Source organism: Monodelphis domestica, chromosome 1, assembly GCF_027887165.1.
Source record: "Monodelphis domestica isolate mMonDom1 chromosome 1, mMonDom1.pri, whole genome shotgun sequence".
Lineage (NCBI taxonomy): Eukaryota > Metazoa > Chordata > Mammalia > Didelphimorphia > Didelphidae > Monodelphis > Monodelphis domestica.
The window spans coordinates 755922492-755941397 of record NC_077227.1 but is presented as its reverse complement, the minus strand read 5'-3'; the positions used below and the strand labels follow the sequence as shown (position 1 = coordinate 755941397).

At 49.7% G+C, this 18906-nt stretch overlaps 1 protein-coding gene across 7 annotated transcripts in view; it reads left to right on the top strand.

Annotated features, from left to right (window-relative positions):
• The window catches only part of NT5C1B (5'-nucleotidase, cytosolic IB), a 38785-nt gene extending 20141 nt beyond the window's left edge, over positions 1 to 18644 (top strand). For 6 of the 7 annotated variants that reach the window (XM_007506098.2, XM_056814830.1, XM_056814838.1 and 3 more), the window contains 4 exons: positions 5122 to 5251; positions 10121 to 10243; positions 13445 to 13623; positions 18271 to 18644. In XM_007506098.2, the coding sequence (XP_007506160.2) occupies positions 5122 to 5251; positions 10121 to 10243; positions 13445 to 13623; positions 18271 to 18609 (771 nt within the window). In that variant the 3' untranslated portion in view covers positions 18610 to 18644. The remainder of the gene's footprint in view (positions 1 to 5121; positions 5252 to 10120; positions 10244 to 13444; positions 13624 to 18270) is intronic. The other variant, XM_016427179.2, reaches the window with a different exon arrangement.
• The last annotated feature ends 262 nt before the right edge of the window (positions 18645 to 18906 follow it).

Genomic DNA, 18906 nt, shown 5'->3' with positions numbered 1-18906 from the left:
GCTCTTAAGGGCTACAGGGAAAGTCCTTCCTTCCCTCACGCTGACCACTCCTAGTCCACACCTGGTATGTTGTTATGGTCTTGTCATTCTTTCTGGACAGACATCCTTTTACCCCTTGCTTAGTCAGGGCTTCAGTGGCCTATTCCAGACTACTGTAACGCCTTTCTCAGGGTCTCCCTTGAATCTGTTCCTTCTCTTCTCTAGCCCGTCCTCCACACAGCAGCCAAAAGAATTTCCTGAAAGCACAGACCCGATGATACCATTTCGCAGCTCAGCTCCTGCCAGGGACTCCCTTTGCTTCCAAGATTAAACCAAGAGCAAATGACATGCTCACGTGGCACATAAAATGCTTCCCATTTCAGCTGACCTGGAAAGGCCTGTCTTTCTAGACCTTTCCCTCATCTAAATTCCATCCAAAGTGGCCCATTTGCTATTCCTCAAACTCAGTCTTCCCTCTGGCCTTGGTCCAGCTTTCTCCTATGACGAGAGGCCACTCCGTCCTTGCCTCGTCTCTTAGAACATGGAGCCTCCTTCAAGGACATGAAACTCAACTTGGCCAGTAACTGAGAGGCCCCAGTGGCACGTGGAGAGATGAGCGACGTGACCACAGCAGTGTGGAAGACGGCTCTGGAGACCTCAACAAGGATGGATGAGACAAGGGAGACGAGAGGAGCAGTCTGGGGAGACGTGGCCTTGGACAGTCAGGGCTGAGATGGGGAAGTCAGAGATAGTCTGGAAAATGAGCTAAGATGGCTGGGGAACTAATGAGACCACAGGGAAGAGGAAGGGAGAGGACCCAGAGCCTCCTGCTGCCCTGGCGGTTGTGCCAAGGGAAGACTGCCCATCGCTGGGGGGCTGGGCCTCAGCAAGAGGGAATTCCTGGTTAACACCCACATGGAACTCCATGACTTCAGACTTGGAGATTCAAGGATGGTGTGAAGCCTCAGCCACCATGTTGTGTGTGTGTGTGCGCGTGCGTGTGTGTGTGCATGTGTGTGTCTGTGAGTGTCTCTGTGTATGAATGTGTCTGTGTGTGTATATATGTGTGTCTCTCTGTGTATCTGTCAGTGTATATCTGTGTATGAGTGCATGTCTGTAAGTGTATATATGTGTCGGTGAGTGTGTGCATGTCTGTGTCTGTGTGCATGAACATGTGTGTTTGTGTGTGTCTCTGTGTTACTGTGTGTATGGGTCTGTGTGAATGAGTAGTGTATATCTGTGTTTTGTGTGTGTTATAAGTGTGAGTGAGTACAAGTATGCATGGCTGTGCACATGAGTGTGTACATGTCTGTGAGTGTGTGCATGCCTGTGGGACTGTGTGTGCATGATGAGTGTGTCTGTGTGTGTGTATGTGTGCGTCTGTGTCTCTGTGTCTGAACGTGTCTGTGTGTGTATATATGTGTGTGTCTCTGTGTATCTGTCAGTGTATATCTGTGTATGAGTGCATGTCTGTAAGTGTATATATGTGCCGGTGAGTGTGTGCATGTCTGTGTGTCTGTGCGCATGAATGTGTGTTTGTGTGTCTCTGTGTGACTGTGTATCTGTGTTTTGTGTGTGTCTGTGTTATATGTGTGAGTGTGGCTGAATGTGTGCATGAGTGTGTCTCTGTGTGTACATGTCTATGAGTGTGTGCATGCCTGTGCGACTGTGTGTGCATGATGAGTGTGTCTATGCGTGAATGTGTGTATGAGTGAGTGTGTGTCTGTGTGCACACACGAGTGGAAGATCACAGCCCTGGGCAGCCGTACGTACAGAATCGATAGAAAGTCCTTTCTGTAGAATGGCTATCACCGCGAGGGAAGGAAAGGCGAGCGATGTGAAATAGGGCTGCCCAGGTTAATGAGTGTCAGCTCAGGGGAGGGAGAGGAGCAGTATGGGCCAGGCGCTGGGCTATGTTATCCCATTCCATCCTCACAACAGAGGCCGACAGAGGGGAAGGGACTTGCCCAAGATGTCTGGGGCTGGATGGGAACTCCAGTCTTCCCGATTTGGGGGCTGGTGCTGAGGTAAAGGGAAGGGAGGCTTTCAATGCTGACAAGGAAGGGGAGTTTGGTTTTCCGAGAGCCGACAGAGGACCACGACTCCCTCTGAGCAGGAGCGTGTGGCACCCCAAGGTCAGGCCTGAGAAATAGTCACTTGGCGAGACATTGGAGAGGCTGGCAGCCGAAGAACATGTCAGAAGTGTACTGTCGTAGTCTAGGAGGAGAGGGGGATGTGGGCTTGCCCCAGGGTGCTGGCTATGTGAGTAGAGAAAAGAGGACAAATTGGAGAGACTCAGGGAGAGAGGACGGACGGGCCTGACTCTGATGGATGGGGTGGTGGGTGAAGGAGAATCTCTATTCGTGTTCTGCATGGGTAAGTCTTGAGATGCCGGCACACCATCCCTCTGTCAGTTAAAAAGAGAGCCCTGGAGCTCAGGGGAGAGGGAGGCTTCGTAAATAGGTCTGTGAATCCTCTGCTCCCTGAGGAGAAAGAGAAGAACTCGGGACAAAGCCTTGGGAACCCCCACAGCCGGTGGTCATGGCAAGGGTCATCAGCCAGCAAAGGAGCCTGAGAAGAAGTCAGAGTCAGGAGATGCAGGAGAGACAAGTACTATGGAAGCCAAGAAAGAGGACGTGTGTGGAAGGGAGTGCAGCTGGTGTGGAAGCTGTAGAGAAGTCAAGGGTGAGAACCTTATGAGAAAAGGAGGCGCCGACCTGGAGAGAGGAGAGATCAGCCTTAGGATCCTGGAGAGAATGGCTCTGCTTGAGTGATGGGATCAGGAGTGCATTACAAAAGCTCTCCCGAGGGTCAGGCACTGAGTGCCAACAAGCTAAGCTAAATAAGGGCAGGGTTTTAGGGATGGGTAAGACCTGCCTGTAGGAAGTAGGAAGTGACCACCCAGGAGGGAGAAGGGAAATTCATTTTAAAAGGGCAGCCACTGAAGTCACAATATGGAAGGGTTTGCTTAGCCTGGAAAACAAGCACCCGTCCTCACCTGAAAGGTGGTGGAGACGGTGCCCTCACTACAGGAAAAGAGAATAAGGGATGAGACGAAAGAATTGGGGCTGCTGGGGTGAGAGGCTCCGCGTAGAATCTACGTTTGGGGACAGACGCTCAGTCTCTGCCCTCTCTCTTTGTTCACCTTAAAGAGAACAGTGCCTGCGTGTATTTCTGAGCCACCAGCAGTGACCTTTGAAAGGCTAGAGTTGGAGAGATGATGAAATAGATGCAGAAAGTCCTTGTTCATGGGCAGTGCTCGGGACACTCAGAGGGATGCTGGCTCATCCATGGTGCCGGTCTTTGGAGAAGTGGTCCAAAAGGCAGAAAGGCAAAAAGGAATTGTTTTGTCTTGTTTTTTTTTTTTAATATGGGAAGGAATATGGAAGTGCTAAGCAGGAGCCCTGGCTCAGCTTCCATGGGGAAACCATCGCCCTTTGAATGAAAGAATGGTCACGGAACGACTCGAAAAGGAAGAAAAGAATGATCCCAAAGGAGCTCTCACAGGGCTCCGTCCCAGGCAGCTCCCAGCAGACCAAGAGGCAACTGTACTGATTCAGGGGAAATGCAAGGTTGTTTGGCAGGTCTGGGCAGAACCAGCAGCTCCTCTGGACAGAAGGCCAGATGGGGGCCAGACACTAGAACTCAGAGCCCACGGAAGCGAGCAGAGCCATTGCCTTCACTGTCACACCAGTGGCCTGCCTGTCGCTGTGAAAGGAGGCTCTCGGAGCTCTCTGGCCTCATCATGGCCTTGCAGACAGCATGCAGGTCCAGCTGGCAGGGGACTCGAGGCCAGGGGAGCGGCTGACTCCTTCGATGCTAGACGGATCCCGGAGCTTCTCGAGGAGAGAAAGGCTGGACCCACAGAGCCGGATGCCGTCGGCACAGGCAGAAACTAAATGAGCCCGGGGGCGCCGCATCTGACCACCGCCACCAGCAGCTGCCCAATGGTTTAACGGGGTTCAGCCCAGGCCCGGGAGGTCTCTGGTCGCTCCCCTCTGCTCAGTGCAGACCAGGCCCGGCGCATGGTGTTCAGCGCCGGGGGCTGCGCTTCTGGAACAAAGCTGGCACTGGCGTGAGGAGGGTGGTGGGGGACGAAGACCACGATGACGGCGAGTCCAGACGGAGCTTTCTGGTTGGCAGAGCACTCTGTCTATACGCCACCTCCTTGGAGTCCCACAAGAGCCCGGGGCGAGGGTGCCGTTACGATTCCTAGACTGAGGCCAACAAAGAAATCAGGTGGCGGGCCCACGGCCACACGGCCGCGAAGAGTCAGGATTCGAACTCTTCTTCCTGACTCCCGGTCTAGGCCATCCCAATCTTGTCCAGTGGAAGAAGAGGCTGCAGAAATGGGGAGATTTCGCCTGCAGACTTGAGTGAGCTGACCAAGAATAACGAGCACAGCTGAGCCAAGTCCGAGGAAGGCCGAAGACACTTTAGACTTACTTCTACTTGGCCCTAGAGAATCCTTAGAGAAGGGACCGTTTTAGGCTTCCCATCAAGCCTTCAGTGAGAGGTTCCCAAAGAGCCTGGGACAGCGAGGGGGCCGAGTGGATGGACAGCCAGGCCTAGAGATGGGAGGTGCTGGGTTCAAATCCAGCTTCAGACACTGCCTAGCTACTATGTGACCCTGGGCAAGTCCCTGAACCCCGTTGCTGAGCCCTTCCTGTTCTCTGCCTTGAAAACAATGCTTGGTAGTGATTCTCAGATAGAAGGGAAAGGGTTGAAAAGTTTCCAAGGGGCTTGGAGCCCCCGAAGGCTTTGCTCCCCAAGAATTCTTTGGGCAGAGGGGAGAGGAGCCCTTGCCAAGGAGGTCCTGGAGGGGCGCTCCAGGCGGGGCTCCTTCCCAAAGCCAAGTCATGGGTGCCGGGGCCCCCGTTTCTGCTCAGGGCTCCCCCTTCCAAGCTGCTTGTCTACACTGGTGGGATGCTCTTCATTGGCAGAGTACCTCTGCCTCCCCACCCGGCCGGAGTCTCCTCTGGACCCTCAGAGCTCCTCCTGCCTATCAGTTCCAAGGCAGAAGGGCTGGGCCATGGGGGTGAGGGGCCTCGGCCAGGGGCACCCAGCTGGGAGGTGTCTGAGGCCCCACTGGGGCCCAGGACGCTCGGGAGTCCTTCATGCCTCGCTGTGTGCAACCCGCAGGCCCTGCAGAGCGTCAATGCCAGGCTGCGGAGCCTCTACCCCAAGGAGCAGGACCTGTTCGACATCGTGCTGATGACCAACAACCACGCCCAGGTGGGGGTGCGGCTCATTAACAGCATCAACCACCACGGTGAGTCGGGGGCGTTCTGGGGGGCTGCCTCTTGCTGGGAGACTGCTCGGCCTGCGTCAGGGAGCGCTCCGGCCGGGAGACAAGCGGCTCCCGCCCACGGACATGTGGCGAGGTCCAGGGAAAGGAGCCCTGCCCGCTTCCAGAGCCTGTCTGTCCCCTCTCCTCCCTCCAGAGCCCTCCGTCCTGACCACACACGTGTAAACAGGCACACACATGTGCACACACATGTAAACAGACACACCGCCCATATGTACACATGCGTGTGCGAATATGTGCATACATGTGCACACATGCACGCACACACATGCATGTGCAAATAGGTACACACAGCCCCGTTCCCTCATTTTAGATGGAACATCCCATTCATTTAATTCCACTGAAAAGCATCCAATTTGAGTTAAAAACCATGTTGAAGAGTCCAGGAAATAGCCCGAGTGGTCCGCTTTGGGCAGGCGGGGGAGGGTGCTGGCACCCTGTCTAAGGGGGAATCCCCGTAGAAGGCAGCTCCTCGCCCTCCCGTTTGTTCGCTTGGATAGGAAGGAAGAAAGGTCTCGGGCGTCTCTGCCCGTGGCTCGGGCTCGGGAATGAGCCCGGGGTGGGGAGGGAGCAGAAGGTCCCTTAGGACACCCCCTCCGAGTCGTTCTCTGCTGGGCCAGCGGGGTCCCCTCTGGTGTCGCCTGCGCTTCCGTCCGTCTAAAGCCCACATTCGCCTCTTCGAAGCCGCCGCTCCTTCCTCCTAGTTGCTCCTTCCAGGCAAAGCCAGTAAGCACTGCCCCCCCCCCCCAGGGGCCCCTCGGAATCCCGAGGACGGCTGGCCTGCGTCCCCCTCTAGAGCAGCTCCCCCGGGGATCCCCGGCTCCCTCCTTCTGCTCACTGTCCCCCTCTTGGAAGGAACGATGGAGGCTCCCTGGTCAGCCCAGAGGCGGCCACAGCCCAGGGACTAGGGGCCGAGCAGCGCCTTCCTGGTTAGAGCTCTGGCTGGCGGAGGAAGACTGCCGGAAGGGACGCAGGATAAAGGACGACTCCACGTGGGCTCCCGCCAGCTTCCGCTTCCTTTGTTCTTCCTCTCTGGAGCCCAGCGTTCCAAGGGCAGAGGGCGGGAGCCGAGAGGAGCCTCTTCCCCAGACAGCCACGGCTCCGGGGGCTCTGCTGAGCGAACTATCCCAGATGAGTTCAGAGCCAGGAACTTGACCAGAACGACAGCCTCTCCTGGCCCCGGGTCCCAGCCAGAGAGCATCCTTGGTCCTGGCCGGAGGGCTCCAGCTGGTGCCGGTTGTCTTTCTGGCCCCGTATGAATCCTAAGGACTTGCGGTATGGACAAGGGAGCGTCAGCCCTCCTGGCATGGGAGAGGCTTACCAGCAGCCCCGTTCCAGTGGGCAATGGCAGCCCGTAGCAGATGGCACGCCTTGGCCAAAGACCATCCGATGGGGCTGCAAGAAGCTGCTCAGCAAATAAAGCCGGCAGCTAGAGACCAGGGAAGGTCATCCGCAGAGATGGGGTCCCCAACCTAGAAAAGGGGGGGGGCAGGTGCAGGCTGGGCACACAGGCCACATGTGCTCCATCCTGCCTCCCAGTGTGCCCTTCGGAGAGTAACCAGGGACACAGTCCTAGTGCAGGAAGACACGCAACAGTGAATACAGAACATCCAAGAAACTTGCTCAGAGTGAGGTCCTGTGCTGGGGCCTCTGGACCCAAGATGCAGAACAGCACTGTGGCTGTGGGTCAAGGGACAAGAGAACTCACAGATTCCCTGCCTCCGGTCACTTAATGCAGCCTGGGGAGGCAGCCTGAGTTCAAATCCTGCCCCAGACACTACTAGCTTTGTGATCCTTGGCAAGCCATCTGGGACCTTTCCTCATCTTTGGAGTTTTCTCTGTCCCTGAAGCTATGAGATCATGGACTAGTCATTTCCCTTTTCTGATTGATGGATTCTGATGGAGATTCTGATGGAGAAATGGAAGTGGCCCTCTCTAAATCATAGGGTTAGTCTACAACTCAACAAACATGAAGTACTTCTTGTATGTGTCGCTGCTGGGAGCCACTGAGAGAGAGAATTTGTGATCTTCCCCTCAAGGAGCTTATACTCTAGTGGCTGGGAAGGGAGGGAAGGACAACATAGACTCAAGCTAGATATAAATAATTCTGAGAAGGAGAGAAACAGAGAGAGACAGCTCAGGAGAGAAGAAGCCAAGGAGGACAGCTCTGGAGAATCAGGAAAGATCTCCTGTAGGGGTGGCAGCTGAGCTGGAGACTGAAGGAGATTTGGCAGTATCTGAGACCAAAGGGAGGAACTGTAGACACAGGAGAGACCACTTGTGCAAGGGCAAGACACAGGAGCTAAAATGGGATTGGCTAGTCTGATTGGAAGAGAGTTTGGGAAAGGGAAAGACTGCAAAGATAGGTGGGAAATCAGATTGCTGATGGCTCCAAAGCTTAGCCTAAAGAGTTTATATTTGGCTAGAAGCAACTGGGAACCATCGAATATTTGTTGTGAAGGAAGATGGAGCTAAATCAGTTGGTCTTCCTGGGCTATTTCCTTGTTTGAAAAAATAAAAGGGACCTTTAATTGATCTTCCAACTTTAAATTCCAAGGTTTCTAAGAGCAAATGAGCCTATACAGAGTGAGTGTCTCTCAAGGTTCTGCCTTGGGCCATTTCCTCATTAGATCCTATGGACTGGATTACCATCTTGATGCCGATAATTTTAAAATCTATTTTTCGAACCCTAATCCCTCTGGTGGCCTTTAGTCTTCAGCTTCCCCCTTCCTAACAACATCTCCAAATGCATGTCCAGCAGATTTCAACATGTTGGAACAGATCTTTCATGATCTTTCCCTCTAAACCCTTGCCTCCTCCTTACTGTTGATGGCAACACGTCCCCTCCCAGTCCCATAGGATTACATCCCAGGAGGCTTTCTGGACTTCTCACCCAATCTCTCCTGCATACTTCCCACCCAATGCCATCCATTTCCCCTCTGCAGCAGCTCTCACATATGACCCTTCTCTCCTCTGATACTACTACTGTCTTGGTGCAGACCCTCAAAACGTCACACCTGGACCTACTGTAAGAGCTATTGGTGGGTCTGCCTGCCTCCAGTCTCTCCTCTCCAGTTTGTCTTCCATTCATTGTCTTCCATTCAGCCACCAAAGTGATTCTCCTAACATGTAGGTCTGACCATGTCATCCTTCCCTTCAATCTTTCCCCCTTCCCTCAATAATCTCCAGTGGCTCCCTATTGTCTCCAAGATCAATTACACAATTGTCTACTATCCAGAGCCCTTCATGACCTGTCCCCCTAAACACACACACACACACACACACACACACACACACACACTTCCCTTTCCTAGCTTCTTACACTTTACTGATTGTCTGGTACTCCTTTTTATTTTTTCCATATTACATGTCGACACAATTTTAATATTTACTTTCAGATATTTTTCAATTCATATTCTCTCCCTCCCTCTTCCTCTGCCCCCTCCTCAAGAAGGCAGATAATAAGATCTAGGTTGTACATATATTATCATATAATACATATTTCCAATCTGGAATTATGCCCAAAGAGTTATAAAACTATACATGCTTTTCGACCCCATCTACTCTTCGATCCAATCATAATGTCTTTCCTCCAAGATGACCCTCTCAGCTCTGGGGATTTTTTTTCAGGCTGTCCCCCATGCCTAGAATGCTCCTCCTCTTCCTCCTCTCCCAGTCCCAGCTTCCCTGACTTCTTGCAAGACCCAGATAAAATCCCACTTTCTACAAGAAGTCTTCTCCACCCACCTCAAATCGAGTGTCGTCCCTCTCTATTATTTCCAATTTTCCCTAAATATAGCGTCACTAGACATAGTTGTTGGCCTGTGGCCTCTTCCTTCAGATTGTGAGGTCCTTGAGAGTTGAACTGTCTTTTGCCATTCTTTGATTCCCCAGCTCTTAGCATAATGTCTGGCACATAGTAGGCACTTAAAAAGGTTATTGATTGATTGCTTGAATGTATGCTATTATCATTATTATTGTACATTAATGCTAACCAGTTGACTGAAAAAAAATGTTGAATGAATGAAACAATTTCGATCCATGAATTCTTGGCTTCCATGAGGGCAGCTTTAATGGTCTGATTTATTAAAGTAATCCTATCTGCTGGGCAAAAGACTTTCCAGGTACTTGGTCTGATGCTCTCTGAAGCCCTAAAGAATCAGTTGAAATGTTTGTTTCTTAAGCAGAATAACAATGGCGGCCCCCATTCATGCACAAGGATGGGATCTCCTGGTGCTCTCCATTCTATCACGCGTAGGAGGGTGCTGATACTTTGAGGCGTATCTGACTCTAACCCCACGAGATGACATTCACTCTTCTCATTAACCTGAAATCATAACAGGCATAATTTCTGCCCAGCTTTCTGATTTGGGAAGGTCAGCACTTCAGTCAGCAAGCCAATCACTCAACAAGCGTGACTTCGGCATCTACGGTGTGCCAGATACTGTGCTAAGCCCTGAGTATACAAAAAAAGGTATTGCTCTCAAGGCCATAGATAACCACCGAATAACTGTCTACAAACAAGATAAAGGCAGGATAAATCTGAGAACACTAGTGGCCGGGGGAATGGGAAAAGCCTCTCAAAGAAGCCAAGAGTTGAGCTGGGATCTGAAGGAACCCCAGAAAGTCAGGAAGGGGTTCCAGGCATGGGGGCAGTCGCAGAAAATGTCTGGAGTTGGAAGATTGATATGAATTCCTTCCCATTTTTGATTTGACCATTTCATGGCCATAATGTCCAAAGCTGGATCTGACCCTAGATTTCTCCAGGCTGAATCTCTGTCTTTTCCAAGGGTGTTTCCCTTCCATAACAGTGGTTTTCTTGTCTCTTTATAGGCTTGTTGATTGACCGCTTCTGTATGACTGGTGGAGAAAGCCCTATTGGCTACCTAAAGACCTATCTTACCAATTTATATCTTTCTGCAGATTCTGATAAGGTCCAAGAAGCCATAGAAGAAGGTATGGATCCCCCCCCCCCCTTTCCACTTTCTCTTCAATATTCCTAGTCAAATTAACTGAAGCATTTGCTTTAGGGCTTGAATGTAGTGATAAGTACTAGACTGGATATTGTCTTCACTGGAATAGAGACCTCCCAGGTGAAAGAGCTCCATCCACAATGCAGGTTGGCATTTCTTCTCATCTAACATCTCTAAAAGGCTGTGACTTGTCCAGATCTAAGAGCCAGTACATGTGAGGGACTTGAACACACATCTTCCTGATTTCAAGGCTGCCCCTCTTCTTCCCACACCATCCTGTACCGCCTCTTGTCATTTTTCCATGCTAGTTTCCAGGTGACCACCCAGGACTCGGTGTTCTATCCACTGGATCTGTGCTTGTGCTCCCATAAGCCCTACTCTAGGGGTGTCCCCACAATCCACTCTCTCCTGCAGTCACTTATCTGCAAAGCAGATTGTCTATCTCCCCACCTTCTTCCTAAAGGAAAAACGCTCATTCATGGAAGAAACAACGCAACGAAATGATTGCTGCAGCTCAAGCCTTAGTGACTCTTTGTCATCTCTAAGACAAAGTCCAAACTCCACAGACTGCCATTCAAGTTCCTCTGTAATCTGACTCCAGTCTCCACTTCCGGGTTAATGTCAGGTTCTTTGTGTGAACGTTTGGCTTCATCCCAACTGGTCTGCCCACCATTCCCTGGGTCTGGGTTTTCTAGCTTTCCTTCCTTGTCTCTGCCTTTCTCCAAGCCTTTTTCCTAAGCTTTATTAAAAATCCTACTTCAATTCCATTTTTTCAAGCTTTGTAAAAAGTGATCAGGAAGTGTGAAGCCCTCGACTGGGAAGAAAGTAACACCGCCTGGCTTTCAAGGACCAAGAGGAGAGGGAAGTGAATGTCACATGTATTTGATTCAGCTCACATGTATTCAGTGATCATCTCGATGCTAAGCATCCTCTCAGCCTTGATCTCTTTTCTGATCTCTAGTTTCGCTCTCCAGCTGTCTAGATGTCCCAAATTGGATGTCCCCCAGAGATCTTCAACTCAACGAGGCCAAAACTGCATTCATTATCTTCCTTCCTTAATCTTCTTTCTAAATTTCACTGTCAAACGCACCACCATCTCCCAGTCATTCAGCATTGCAATCTACGAGCCACATTTGACTCCTCACTCCCTCTCCACTGTAGCCAATCTGCTGCCAAGTCCCGTTGGCTCCAAAGAGAGCTTTTACTCCGTCATGTCTTTATTCCTCTCTGGTGAGCCCTCCTGACTCCATACTTTCTCTACAATCCATGAGAGTCTCTTCATCCTGGAAGCCTAGAACCTCATTCAGGACGTCTCACTAGAGGCAGCCTCTCCCTCAGCTTTGTTGGTTCACAGCCTCCAGAGAGGATGGCCAGGACACCCATCCTCATTCCTCTTCAGGTTGCGCTCTTACCTATCTGGGATTTTTCTATAATGGCCCCACACCGAGTGCCTTAATTCTCCTTCTTCCCTCCCTTTGGGGTCTTGTCTTTCCCCATCAGAATGTAAGGGTGGGGACTATCATTGCCCTCTGCTTGTGTTTCTGCTCCCAGAGATTATTCAGTATCAAACACTTATAGACTCTGGCTTGTTGACTCCCTGTGGTTGCACACATGACATTCCGTCTCTGAACTCTGAGCATGTTCTCTGGCTCACACTGGCCTGTTCTCCCTCCTCATATCAACCTCTGGCTTCCCTGATGTCCTCCCCTCTGAGTGAAGCCTTTCGTGCCCATGAACGCCAGCACCTTCCCTCTGGTGTGCTCTCCAGAGTATCACAGAAACACAACGAGAGTTTGCAAACAGCTGTTCTGGAGTGGTTTTCCGCATTAAACGAGGGCCTGCTTGCGCCTTTCTTGGATTCTGTCTCCCTGCTTACCACGGGGCCTGGCACCTATATAGTACTTAACAAAAATGTCTTGACTAGCCTGCTAAGAACCCCTCTGAGCCTTCTCTCCACGAGCTTCTGGGTAATCCTAATGTTCCCTTAGTTCTTAGTGTTCTAGAGCATGGTGCTCTAGTTCCTGCTACCATCCCAGAGCATTGGTAAAGTCCTGGCTTTCATGGGAATCTTGGAGGTCCCCCTCATTCTCCACTCCTTTTCACCTCTCATGGTGCATCTGTCTGGCCTGGCTCAGAGGTAACCGCTGCCACCCCGTCCTTAAGGAGGCGACTGAAATGCTCCTTAAAATCAGGGTGAGAGACGTTGTCTGCACTTGGTCTCTGCGTGGATGGGCAGGCCAGAGCAGACTCGTTTGAAGGATCACTGTCTGTCCAAAGGCTCGGCAGTGTCCTGGAGCTCCAAGCAGCCAGCACATTATGCGCCCCCAAAAGGACTACCTGCAGGCTCGCACTATTGATAGGAGACGATCCTCGGCCCTGCATCTCTCTCTGCCCAATGGCAAATCCCTTGCTTTTAGGCCTCACCTGACTTTTGTCCTCCTGGGGTAGGTCTGTGCTGGTAATCTTGAATGGTGTTGATGTATGGCCGGGAAACACTTCATGACTGGGGTCCCTGCAAGGCAGTGTTCTGTCTCACTGAATCTTTTTAAATTTCCAATCAACAAAGACATGTTCAATCATCTTCTTCTTCCTTTGTCTCATTTCTCCTGCTGCTTCTAACTCACCACCTCTGGTGGGAAACCCTCCCCCACCTCCTTTCCTGGAGAGTCCCTGCCTTTGAAGCCATCTTCCGCCTGCTCTGAATCAGTGTCTTTTGTACTGGGCTAGTGGCACGTTTTCTAGCTCCGCGAGGGCAGGCACCGTCTTTGTCGTTCTTTGTACCCCCAGAGATTGGCACCGAGCCTGCCCCCGAGGAAGAGGAATAAGAAGCACTCCTTCTCTCCTGGGAGCAAGGCTTGGGCAGTGGAAGATGCAGAAAGGGAAGAGGATAGAATGTGAAACATTTACCCAGCCCTGGAGCCGACACAGGGGGCACAGAAAAGAGGGGCGCCGTTGCCATGCGAAATTGGGTGAATACCTAAAAAGCAGGCCTGGCATGTCGTCGAGACTCACCCTTTCCTCCGCAATTCTCTCCTTTGGCTATTTCTTATATAGGAGGATGTGAGGATGGTTGATGTATCTTTGCGGCGGCGTTATAAAAAGTGGAATCGGGCTGGGGGGTGGCCGGAGACCACAGAGGCAGGCCGTGGGATGGTGCTAATGGAGCTGTTGCCTGTGTTGCCAGGGATTGCTGCGGCCACAATGTATTTGGGGAATAAAGACTTGCCGTTCTCAGATACACAACTCCGAGTGGCCTTCGATGGGGATGCCCTCCTTTTCTCAGACGAAGAGGAGCAGAGTGTTGAAAAAGGATCAGACAAAAATTCTCAAAATCCATTTAATGAGAACAAGCCTCTTGCTCAGGTATGTTGAACAATTCTTTCCTATGGACATAGAATGTAAGAGGTAGAGGAGAATCCATACATGATCTAATCCAAATCCTTCCCTTTCTGGTAGGGAAACTGATTCCATTTGACAGCTTTCCTACTTATTTGGGATTCTGTTGGGGGCTCCCACTGACTTCACTTTTGCAATTTTGATAAAGGCACAGAATTTTGACATCTTAGAAGGAATCTCCGCGGCCCTCCGGTCCCACTCACACCCTGAAAAGGGCCTTCTCTGTAACATCCCGGAGAAAAGGTCATCCAGCTTTTGCTTTAAGGCCTCTTGGGCTGCCCCAGAATGAGGCAGTTCTGTCTTGGAAGTTTATCCTGCCGTCCAGCCTCAATCTACCTCTCTGTAATATCTGCTCTGGGAATAAAGAACAAGCTTGGCCCTTCTTCCATGGAAGGGCCTCTCAAACCTATGAAGAGCCCTTTCAGGTTTTTCCCAATTATATTTTCCAGGCTTAACACAGCAAGTTTTTCAAATGACCTTCATACATCCTGAAATGAAGGACCATCTCATCTTACTACCTTTTATCATCTGTAAAACTATTTCTTGCTTTACTCTATCTTATTGCTCCTCATAACTCGTTTTATCTTCAAATTAATCATTTTACGGGTCCCTTTTTAACTCTTTCATTTATCAGATGTAAAAAATGCCTCCAATATCCAGACCCTTTGAAAGGCTCAGAGGTCCCAGTGCTGGGCATACACCTCAAGGAGGGAAAGACGGAAATAAAGATGCCACATACATCACAATGTTTAGCAACATTTTCAATAGCTGCAAATGGTTGGGGGAAGTAGATGCCCATCTACTGGAGAATGGATAAACCCAGTGCAATACATGAAAACAATGAAATGTACCCCAGGAAGACTATGGGGACTACAGAGAAGCATCAGGAGCCCTATCTGAACCTATGCAGTGAAGTACACGGAAGCAAGAAAATAAAAGACAACATGCCTACAGCCATAGAAATGGCATCAGCATGATCAGCAATTTGGTGACAAATGACTGCTTCTGTCTCTCTCTTTTCTGTGTCTCTCTGTCTGTCTCTGTCTGTCTCTCTTTTCGTCCCTCCTTCCTTGGTGGAAGAGAAGTAAGTCTATATTGGAAAGTCAAATTTCTGTGGAAAACAAATAGTTTTTATCCCTGCTCATTCTAAATACCATACACGATTAGGCTCTCCGATGGACCACCTCCTGCTCCATTGCTTCTGGAATTTTATCAATTTGTTGTCCCCTCAATTGATGCAGATGCTGAGCCACCTTGGCCAGTTCATCCCATATGACTCTTGTCTTGAGATCCTCCTGTAAATTCTCCACAGTGGGTCCACCCAATGTTCTGGAGGCCTTCTTTGAGGTCTTGGGATGGTGTGAGAATACCAGTGGGTCACTCTGGCCCTCTTCATAATAACTGAATTCCTTGGAAAGGTACCTTCCTGTTCTAACTGTCCTCTTGAAGAAGTGAACCTTGGGTTCTCACAAGCCAAACCCACTGAGGCAAGTGCAGGGAGGTTCCTGGTTCAACTCTTCAGAAATCATTGAGGCATGGACATTCCTTTCACAAGGCTAGGTCCTGTCCCATCAGCAAGATTCTGCCTACTGCATGAGAGGACAGTTTTATTTTATCTTGTTTTTGCCCCAATGTTCAAAGGGCTTCAACCTTCCCCCTCCGTGATATTTCAGTGTGATCTTTCCTGAAGCACACATCTCTTTCTTCTTTTTGCCTAAAGTACTTTCACATATGCCAATAACATTATCATTTCTTTTTCTGCCCCGGTTAATATTTATTCAGATTTCCTCTGATTTGTTTCCACTCTTTCATCCCTGTCTTCCCTCCCAGAAAAATCTCTATTGAAAAGTGAAATGGGGGGCAGCTGGGTAGCTCAGTGGATTAAGAGCCAGTCCTAGAGACGGGAGGTCCTAGGTTCAAATCTGGCCTCAGCCACTTCCTAGCTGTGTGACCCTGGGCAAGTCACTTGACCCCCATTGCCTAGCCCTTACCACTCTTCTGCCTTGGAGCCAATACACAGTATTGACTCCAAGACGGAAGGTAAGGGTTTTAACTTAAAAAAAAAAAAAGAAAAGTGAAATGTCACCTTGTGTCCTCCACTCCTACCACTACCATCCATTTACTTGATATTGTAAAAATTCAATTTATATCTCTAATAATAAAAATATTATTTTTATGAGGTGTATTAAGGATCATTAGAAATCAAGGAATAAAGAGGACACAAATAAAAACCACGTGCCCATGGCTGGTTGGCCATTTCAGCCATTCCCACCTTACCACCATCACTGCTGATGCTACATCATGAAAGAAGAGAGCATGGGAGGAGTTACCGCCAGTTAAAAACCAATAATGTGATCTTGCCAATGTGGAGATGCAGGAGAGATTATAGGGAATTTTGGGAACTCCCAGGACTTCTGGGGAATGAAGTCCAAAGGTTCAAAATCTCCATTTATACAATATACTTTTGAAAAAAAAAAGGTGTGGACAATAAGCACCATGTTAAGCCATGGGTTTTATCACCAAGTCCCGGGGACGTTTCTGAGGATGCTTGCTTCTTTTTTTTAGATGAGTTACCATGTGTTTCTGAGGTCCAACTTGCCTCCTTGAATTAGGATTTATAGTTGCCCATAATGTTGTCATTTGTATAAAACCTTCTTGAGTCCACAAGCGTGGCTCCTTTCTTCTCTCTTCTCTGTTCTGCTTTCCAGGCATTTTTCTTGCTATTTTTCTTGCTCTACTGTAAGCTCTCTCTAGGACTTCTGCAATACCCAGGCAAGTTTGTCTCCCCATTTTGCTTTGTTGTGGTACAATTAAAAGTATCTCAAGAGACTGACTTGGGGGTAAGAACATAAGTTTATTGATTTTATCAGGGTTATCGGTTGGGCCAGCAATATAACTGATAAAGTGATCTAGGTCTCCATGACTCTCTCATGATGATCAAAGCTGAGTCAGGCAGCTTAACAAATAGAAGTTCATTATTTAGTCTCTCCAAGACATCTTCAATTGGTGATAGCTAATTAAGAGGTGGTCCATCAATCTTTCCAGCCTTCCCAATACCTAGATTATGGAGAACACAAATACAGGAAAAAATTCCTTGTCCCCTTCATTTATTAACCAAATTCTGTGAAAAAAGGAAGACATTCCTGGGGATTCCCAAGGACAAAGAAAGAGCAAAAAGTAGTAGACTGGATGGATCTCTGACCCAGCAACTCTCCCTAATATATAGGCAAAATAACTTCTCACTGGGTCTTGAAACTCTTTTAATGTCTTTTGCATGGCTCTGGGTGAAAGCATTCCTGCCAGACTCTGCTCGGTGTGCTCTTGTGTTCTAGACATCATCGCTGTGTTTGGTACAAAACCCAGCCCTGTTCTCAGGTGTTATCTTCTTAGCGAACCATTTCCCAAATCTGCCATCCTCTTGACTCAGGAGTAGATGTAAGACACTGTGTATGTCCCTGAAAGCCTTTGTTTCTTCCCCAAGATTCCATCATCTCTGGTAACACTTCCTACATATTGCCTTCTACCAGAAAGACTTGTACCTCCAAGAATCGTTCAAGAAGCCACCAAGCAGTCAAGTCTTGACTTGACAACCTACAGTATCCAGATTTCCTGGATTATAATATGATTCTGTTAACATCAACCTCGGGAAGATGACAAAGATCTTCGTGGTCACCCTTAGCAAGGTGTCACAGTCCAAGAGTCATCTCTGTCTTCTAACTCTCCCCAGATGATCTCTGTTGATTCGGTGGCTCCAGGGGATTCAAATGATCATTCCTGAAGAGCACAGGTTGATGCTTCCTGCCCAGAGGACCCAGCTCTAAGGGCACATTTCTTGTCCCCTGAGCATTCTGGTTATCCGGCATGTACATGCCAGCACATGCAGGGACACTCATCTTCTGTTAGGTGTCCTTGGGTGATGATTCATTTACTGGGCTGGGCTGTAGCACAAAATCCCAGAGGGGGAGGTCTACCTCATTCATGAAGGGTCAAGATGAGCGTAGTCCAGAAGCACAAGAGGGAAGCAGAAGTGTGACAGGCAGAGAAAAGTCCCTGTGGCTGGACGTCAGACTATGTGAGGGCAGCTGAGATTAGGAGCCTTTGAAAGCCAGGTCCAGAGTTCATGTTGCAAAAGAAGAGGCAACATTCACCTTGCACGAGGGACTGTGAGGTCTAGACAGCAGGTTGGTGATGGCTGGTGGTCCTCAGCTTCTTATCACCATGCAAGAAGGAGATATTGGGGGGGCAGCTGGGTAGCTCAGCGGATTGAGAGCCAGACCTAGAGATGGGAGGTCCTAGGTTCAAATCTGGCCTCAGACACTTCCCAGCTGTGTGACCCTGGGCAAGTCACTTGACCCCCATTGCCTAGCCCTTACCACTCTTCTGCCTTGGAGCCAATACACAGTATTGACTCCAAGACGGAAGGTAAGGGTTTAAAAAAAAAAAAAGAAGGAGATATTGGGGAGAGAGGGGGGGGACCAAGACACAGAGAGATCCAGCAGGCTGCCTCCCTCAGAGCCATGAGCCGGTATGGATCAGGTCTGATGGAGATTTCTGTGTCTAGCCTTCCTGGGTTTTCCAAATGCCCTTTGTCATTGCTGCCTGTTCTATCCCCAGGGTCCCCTGAAAGAATTCCTACAAGATTTAGGACGGCTGCAAAAGAAGTTTTATGCCAAAGACGAGAGAATGCTCTGCCCCATCAGGACCTATCTTATCACTGCCAGGAGTGCAGCCAGCTCTGGGGCCCGAGTACTCAAAACGCTCCGTGCCTGGGGCCTGGAGATCGACGAAGCTCTCTTCCTGGCTGGGGCCCCCAAGGGGCCCATCTTGGTCAAGATCCGGCCGCACATCTTCTTTGATGATAACATGTTCCACATCAAGGGGGTAGAGAAGTTTGGTACTATTGTAGCCAGCGTGCCCTTTCCCCTCTCTCGAAAAAGTAGCCAGAATCAGTAGGGAAGTTAAGATCAAATAAAATGTGGTTTGCTCTTGCCATGTTCAGTCACTGTCAGAGGGAAGGAATGAGGAAGAAACGTTGGGGTGGGGAGAGAGGAGCAAGGGGGGAGGCAGAGAAAGTAACAGACAGAGACAAAGAGAAAAAGACAAACAGGGGAGAGAGAGAGACCTACAGAAGAGAGACACAGACAGAGCTGTAGCTTGCCTTTTGGGTAAAAGCAATGTTGGACTGGACACCATGAGCCAGCCTTGGGAGAGGAGGGTGCAGGAATGGTGCCACTGGGGCACGCTCCTAAG